We start from the raw sequence: 7,815 nt of genomic DNA, 5'->3' as shown, positions 1-7,815 counted from the left end.
ATAAATAAATAAAAACAATTCCATATATAACTAAAAATCAAGAATTGTGGCAACAAAATCCATTAAATTTATAAACTCTAGTGCCTGATATAGAACTTCAGGATTGCTGTGTAGTGGGTGGTAACTTTATTTATTTACTTTTTTTTTTTTTGAGAACTGATGATGGGTTGTGAAACTCTTAAACACTGTAAATGTTTTCTAATGCTGCACTCCACCATGAAGACTTCAAAGTTGATCCATCATAAAGTATATAATGTTAATGAAATGATCTGTGTGCACTATATTTGGAGAAAAACAACTAAAAAGCATCTCACCCATGTGCGTGTATGCTTTTAAAATGTGACAAAACTAATCAAAATTGCTTCTCTCCTCCTACCATGTGAATCCTAGAAATCAAACTCAGGTCATCAGGCTTGGCAGGCTTTGCCAGAAGACAACCCCAGAAGTTGCTCTGTACCCCCCAGGTTGTTTTTTTAAGCTCTCTAAAAATATAGCATCAGATAAGGGGGCAATATTTAAAAGGAGTTGCATCAATTAAACAGGGGCAGCCAGGTAATAAATGATGCATTTCCACATGTAGAGACAGGCCTATTGGTGATGACAGCATAAAGAGAATCCCTGGCAGAATGAAAGTTCTGAACCAAAACATATGCCAAGGTCCTTAAAGTTCTATGGAAACACAAAAGGAAAAACAATGCTACTTTTTAAAATCATATATTTGAAGTTAATGTTTATTCTTGAAAACTGAAAATTTTTTCTTGACAATCTTTTCCTAAATCACCGTTTTATTTATGCAATTATATATTTAGATTGAGAAACATGCATATTTAAGATTGAACATATTTTAGAAATTATAACTAGAATTGTATGTATACAAACCTGAAATTCTCGAAGAAGTGTTGATATGTTGGCTTCATTTGCCAAGTTTGTCAAAATTTCAAGCTACAGTAGAAAAAAAAGAAAATAAATATTTTAAAACACAAAAAAGATGGATGTAATAGAGGCTAAACATTTAGTAGAAAGCTAATTTTTATTTTTTTTAATCATTTGTCACAAATGTGGTGAGACTTTGTATCCTGAGGTGATCTTAGACTGGTTCCTTATATCCACAGAGGTGAAATAATTACACAGTTCTTAAAAAATAATTAGGGAAAGAATCCCACATCTTCACTAATTTTTTTAGTTTTACAATTTCTATCTAATTAACCCAAATAACTTTATATTGACTTTCATTTTTTGCTAATAAAATTAGAAAAAAAATGTACCATCTATGTAATACTTTTGTTTTCCAGATATCAATTAATTCTCTTGACTTGTTTTCTTATATTGTACCTACCCAAATACTTAAGACATTTTAATTCCCATTCCTAGGTTTATAGATGTAAGAAATGTGCACTTAAAAGTCTATCTTTAATAAGCTCTCTAAAAATAGGTTTTACTCACAAAATATTTAATTACTCTCAAGGTAGGTACAAACAGATGAGATAAACAGAAAACAATGCTCAAGACGTAGACATAAGCACATTTATATCAAGCATTACATTAAAAGTGAGTGATCTAAACATTCTAATTAAAAGACACAGGCTACAGAAAAAGTTCTTTATATATTCTGCATATAAGTCACTTATTTAGCCACCTATACTGGGAATCTTTTCTATGGAAATATAGCTTGACTTTGCATTTTATTTTACTTTTTTCACAGTTTAAAACCATTTTATAAACTCCACCATCACTAAAAACCAAATGACAACTAAATCCCTGGATAGGAGTTATCATTTATCTAACTCTAAACAAGTCTTTTCCAAGTTTCAGATCAAGCTACACAAGTTCTCTGAAAATATTCATCAGTACAGAAAAACTAATTCATTACACTGCATTACTTGACAACAAAGGTAAAAGTACTAATGAGAGAATATGGCTATTTCTTCTGACTTTGAAATTTGATTAAACAAGTTAGGATTTGCAAAATGCAGTAACACAATTTTTTTTTTTTTTTTCAGAAAAAAAATTTTTTTTTTGGTCTTTTTGAGACAGGGTCTCCCTTTAGCCCCAGCTGGCCTGGATTCATTATGGAGACCAGGTTGACCTCGAACTCACAGAGATCTGCCTGCCTCTGTTTCCCATATGCTGGGATTAAAATCATGCACCACCACACCCAGTCTTCAGAAAAGTTTTATAAGGATTTGATATTATGGCTGCAAATTTCTTATCAGTTTCTTTACCAAAAAAATTTAAATTTCTCTCTCTTGGGGAAGTATCATACAAATTTAAAAATAACAGTGAGTAATTTAAGATACACATTAATATTATAAACATATATCATATATGAATCTTAAGAAGTTACTATGTGATATAACTTATTGAACTTATGATTTTGACCTTGAATTTTATTTGATGAGACTATTGAGATAGCAATTTTTTAAGGTGTGGGGAGGAGACAAGATGCTTCAAACTTACTGGGCAGTTAAGGATGGCTTTGAATTGATTTTATTACCTCTGCCTCCCAAGTGCTGGGATTATAGGTCTGTGCTACCACATGGGGAAAAACACACTTCTTAAAAAAACATTAGAAACTCTATTTGATTTTGTAGTGGTATTGGGGTCTGAACCCAGGTCTTTGAACATGCTAGGCAAGCACCCTATCACTAAAAAATATCACCAGTCTGTGTTCAGAGAACTTTTAAAAAACAGTCTCAAACCTAATTATAAAAAAGCTACATGTATACTACATAGAACTGTTTTTCACTAAAATGTATGGAACTAGTGCTGTCAAATTGATGCCAAATCAATCCTAAATAGTTCTGTGTGTTTCCTATAAATAAAGACAGGTCCTGTAGATGATGACAAAACCAAAAACGTTAGGAAATTAATACTAAGGCATTACTTCCACACAATTGCTACTATGCATTTATGTTTCACTAGTACCTCAATATATCGTAATAGAGACACAACTAAATATCACATATACTATTTAGTCAGCTTTTTCCTTATAAAAATACATTTCATTTCTTCTGTTCACATTCATGACATTGAAATATTTCATAATTACAAAGGATTTTTTTTTGTAAAAAGAAAAAATACCCTCCCATTTGTGTCAGGGATTTCCTAATGAATAAACTCAGTTTCTAAGTGAGTAACACATTGTTCCAATATTTAAAAGAATATAATCTATCCTTTCCCATTGGTTTGTAATGTGTCTTACATAGACTACAGTATGCAGAAAACTTTCTTATGCATGGGTATATTTCTAGGCTGTCTATTCTCTTTTACCTACTGTTCTGTCTAAATGTCATACTGCTCATCATTAAGCTTTATAACCTTAACTGCACTCTATTATCAGTCTCCGAAAACACTCTTCATGATCTCTTGTTAGCAAAGCTGTTTTTGTCTATTCCCAGCCCTTTGAAATTCCCAAACAACTCTGCAACCCCCCCAAAAAATGTAGTCACAAAAAGGTTAAGACCCACTTAAATATTATCTTCCCCAAATCTCCCACAGAATTAGCCCTGCGTTTCTATTTATTATGGGACTCAGTTCAAACATCTATTGTCATTTAAAGTACAAATTACCAAGGTACAGGCACTAACTCATTTGAATGCAGCACAATAGGTATCAGAATACAGGGCTGGAAAGTATAAAGATCAATGTTGAAATACATCCATTTAAAGCAAAACTCCATTTTACAGGGCTAGGGAGATAGCTCAACTAGCAGCAAGGGCAAGGTTGAGTTTGGTGCTCCAAACCCACATAAAATGTGCTGGGCATGTGCACTTGTAATTTCAGCACTGGGGAGGCAGATGGAGGATCTGTGGCATTTAGGGCACAGCTAGTCTAGCATCCTAAGTGAGTTCCAGGCCACTGAGAGAACTTTTATCAAAAAAGTGGGTAGCACCTGAGGAATGGCACTTGAGATTGTCCTCTGGCCTCCACATGCATGCACACCTGAACACACATGTAACTGAAAACATGAACATGCACTCAGACACACAGACACACAAAAGATGATCGTTTACAGATGTTGGAAGCTATAGTAATGAACAGATGCTAGAATACCTGAAAAGGAAAGCATACAGACCTTCAGTGTCTTGATCATAGTTGGATCAGTTGACCTAACATAGAAACTCTTCAGATAAGGTTCAAACATACCCTAGGTCAGCAACAACAAAATAAAAATAAATAAATAAATAAATAAATAAACAAACAAACAAATACATTTATCCCATGAATATGCTCATGTGCCTCTTAAATTCTGTTTTCAATATACATACCTTTCTTTGAATTGACATAGTTGCAATATTTTGTAAGACAATATACTGCACCTCCCTAAAGTTAAAAAGAATTTTCAGTACATTAGCCACTGAAGCATCATTGAGAAAATATCTATAAGATTCATAGTGAACAAAATTCTTAAATATAATATTTAAAGATTTTAGTACTAGGTATTTCTATCTTCTTTTCAATGGATTTTTGCTACAAAATACTAAAAAAATTAGATGTAATGTATCATCAGGAAGAGTTAAAACTAATTTTATAATACTGTACCTCTAAAATATAAGGTCAATATTAGTGCTCTGAACACATGCAAAGAAAGTATTCTTAGGGCTACAAGAGTGGATGTGACCATAGTGCTAACCTGAATTCTTATTAACAGGATCACAATGTCATTCAATCATAGCCAGAATGGAGGCCAGGTTAAAAAAATAATCAAATTAGTCAAAAATCCTAATATCTATCCTAATGAAAGAACTGACTCTAACATGAAATCCACATTGATCTAATGTGAGCTCTATGTTAAAGACCCATTTTACATCTTCCTAATATCCTCTGAACTCGCCATTGAAAAGAAAGATACTGAACTAGTAACAAAGAATTACTAGAAATAAAGAGAAAAGAAAAGTAGCACTAAATGAAATGTTGCTAAGAAACAGCAAAAGATGGTCAAGACTAAAGTTGTAGGCCAGGCTCTAGCTAAGAACAAAAAAAAATATATACCTTTTCCACCCAGCCTAGTAAGTGGAAGTATACACTCAATGAAAGGAAAAAATTTAAATAAAACAGGTAATTGTTGTAAAATAGTTAGAATATGCTAAACAGTTGAACAGCAGTATTTTTAAAAATATTTTATTTATTATTTTTATTTTATGTATTTAATATTTTATTTATTATTTTTATTTTACCTATTGCCTGAATGTAGGTAAGTATGCAATGCCCATGGAGGACAGAAGAGGCCATCTAATCCCCTGGAACTGGAGTTATGGAAAGTTGTTAGCTGTCATGTGGGTGCTGGGATTCAAACCCGGGTCTTCTGCAAGAACAACCACTGTTCTTAACTGCCGAGCCATCTCTCCAGCCCCACGACAGTAATTTTTAAAACAGGAAACACAATAAAAATCTGATCCTAACCTTGAAAGAACACATCATGGAAACATGGAAACTCAAAGCTTTTTTTTTTTTTTAAAAGGAAATAATATATTGGAAGAGACTATGATCACAGTATGTTATATACATGCATATACGTATTTTTTATAATTAATGTGATGAAAAGGTTTAGTTTTTGGTTACAAGATTAATATGTTCTAAAGACCTAATATACTTAATTGAAAATGTAATGTATTATAGTACTATATAAACTATATACTTGAAATGGAAACTCAAGTTTTTTTAATTGCTGACCTGAATCATAAGGAGGGAAACTTTTAAAAGGTGGCACATTCTATCTATCTATCTATACAGAAAACTAAAAAGCACACAGTTCTTTAACGTGAGAAGCTATTATAAACAGCTTTTAGCTGGGCATGGTGGTGCATGCCTTTAATTCCAGCACTTGGGAGGCAGAGGCAGGCAGATCTCTGTGAGCTCAAGGCTAGCCTAGTCTACATTGTGAGTTCTAGGAAAGCTGGAGCTACAGAGAGACCCTGTCTCAAAAAACACAAAACAACAGCAACAGCAACAACAACAACAACAAAAAAAACAGCTCTTAGGGACTAGAGAGATGGCTCAGCAGGTTAAACATGAAGACCTTAGTTCAAATCACCAATACCCATGTAAAAAGCTGGGTGTGACCACCCATGAGCCTGTAACTCCAGTACTGTGGAGAGTTAAGACAAAGTAATCTCTGGAACTTGCTGGTAACCAGCCTAGCTCCAGGGTCAGCAAGGGACCCTGTCTCCATAATACTTGACATCCTCCTTTGGCTGCCATGCCTGCCCCCCCCCACAAAGTATACATCTCTTTAAAATAGAGGAAATTACAATTAAATACCCCAACTTTCTATGAAGTAAGAATCCTGCCATAAACTACAAATCATAGCTTCTATATTCTTCTACAAATATCAGACCTAACAGGCTGAGCAAACTACACTGATATCACTTCAGTTAAGTTTTTCAGTGATTCCAGAATTATCAAAAGAGCATGACTGTCATACCCAGAAAAGTGGAATACTAATAGTTACTGGTGACAGGATATGATCTGTGTTGCAACCTATCTTCAATTTCTCCACCCTTGAAGGTAAAAAATGTACAATTTTCTTTTCATTAAGATTGAGATTATTTTAGGAGCTGGAGATATGACTCAGCAGTTAAGAGCAGTGGATGCTCTTACAGAGGACCTAGGTTCGATTCCCAGGATCCACATGGTGGCTAACAACCATCTGTAGCTCCAGTTCCAGGAGATCTGACACCCTCTTCTGACCGCTGAGAGTATTCCAGGACATAGGTGCACATATCCATAAGCAGGAAACACTCATACACATATAAATAAATAAAACATTAAAAAAAGATTGAGATCATTTTATAATAACCCATTAGGTATGAGATTTAGTCTATAAAATGGACAACTGGACATTACACTTTTGAAAGACAGACTGTATTTATGCAACACTACTTCTGAGAGCATACCAAAGAAAAAACACATAAAAGTGCGACCTACCTATTGCTACGAAGTAAGCGCACTAGCGACTTAGAAATAATACCGGCTTCTGACCTGGGTGATATGTGCCAGTACAGCTGAGCTACAGCCATAACCACCTAGAAGAAAGAAACCAGCACAAGGGTGAAAATCTGAGCAACGCACTGTCAAAAACATTCTCATGAGCTATTTCCTTTAAAGTCCTTCAAAATTCCTGTCAAGTAAAATGAAATACTTGTTTTTGTAGTGAATTAAGTTTTCTTTCAAATATCTTTTGTCTGTCTCCAGAAAGTGATATTTAGAAGTAGAATGTTAGCAGATGTCCTTAAGGTGATGGCTGATTTGTGCTCATGCTGGAGAAGGTGGACCCTAAATCCAGTGAGTGATCTTACAAGATGCACAGAAAAGAGCAACACCACAGTGAAGGGAGAGAGGAGAGAGATGTCTATAAGCCAAGAAATGCAAGGCAACCACCTTCAGGCTACAAAAGATGCTGCTTCTCCCTAGGAGCACCCAGAGGGACCCAGGTCTGTTATATTTGACTTTGGGTTTCCTAAAATACAATAAATTTCCATTATTTTCCTCCATCTAGTTGGTGGCAATTTGTATAACAGCACTAGGAAACATGCATCTTGAGAAAAGAAAATTTAAATGAACTGCCCGAGATGATGGCAGCATCAAGTAAAGTCACACGTGATGCCCATCTGAGTTCTGCTACTTGGAGACAGGGAAGACCTTTATTTATTTATTTATTTATTTATTTATTTATTTTAATATAACATTTAAATTATTTATTTCATACACTATATTTTAATTACATTCCCCCACCCTCCTACTCACCCAAGTTCCTGTCCTCTTTTTTTTTTTGGTTATACTTTCCTTTTGGGGGTTTAAGGCCATACAGTTGGT

The 7,815-nt window shown here is 34.2% G+C and overlaps 1 protein-coding gene across 2 annotated transcripts in view; it reads right to left on the bottom strand.

Annotated features, from left to right (window-relative positions):
- Ap3b1 (adaptor related protein complex 3 subunit beta 1) overlaps window positions 1–7,815 on the bottom strand; it is a gene marked incomplete at its 3' end in the record, with an annotated part of 255,901 nt that overhangs the window by 132,932 nt on the left and 115,154 nt on the right. For both annotated transcript variants that reach the window (XM_008855981.3, XM_029557630.1), the window contains 4 exon segments: window positions 880–942; window positions 4,076–4,147; window positions 4,269–4,323; window positions 6,928–7,025. In XM_008855981.3, coding sequence (XP_008854203.1) covers window positions 880–942; window positions 4,076–4,147; window positions 4,269–4,323; window positions 6,928–7,025 — 288 coding nt within the window.

This window comes from Nannospalax galili, unplaced genomic scaffold (genome assembly GCF_000622305.1).
Source record: "Nannospalax galili isolate Female #2095 unplaced genomic scaffold, S.galili_v1.0 scaffold907, whole genome shotgun sequence".
NCBI lineage: Eukaryota > Metazoa > Chordata > Mammalia > Rodentia > Spalacidae > Nannospalax > Nannospalax galili.
Note: the sequence above shows the minus strand (reverse complement) of the source record. Positions and strands in the feature narration are given on the sequence as shown.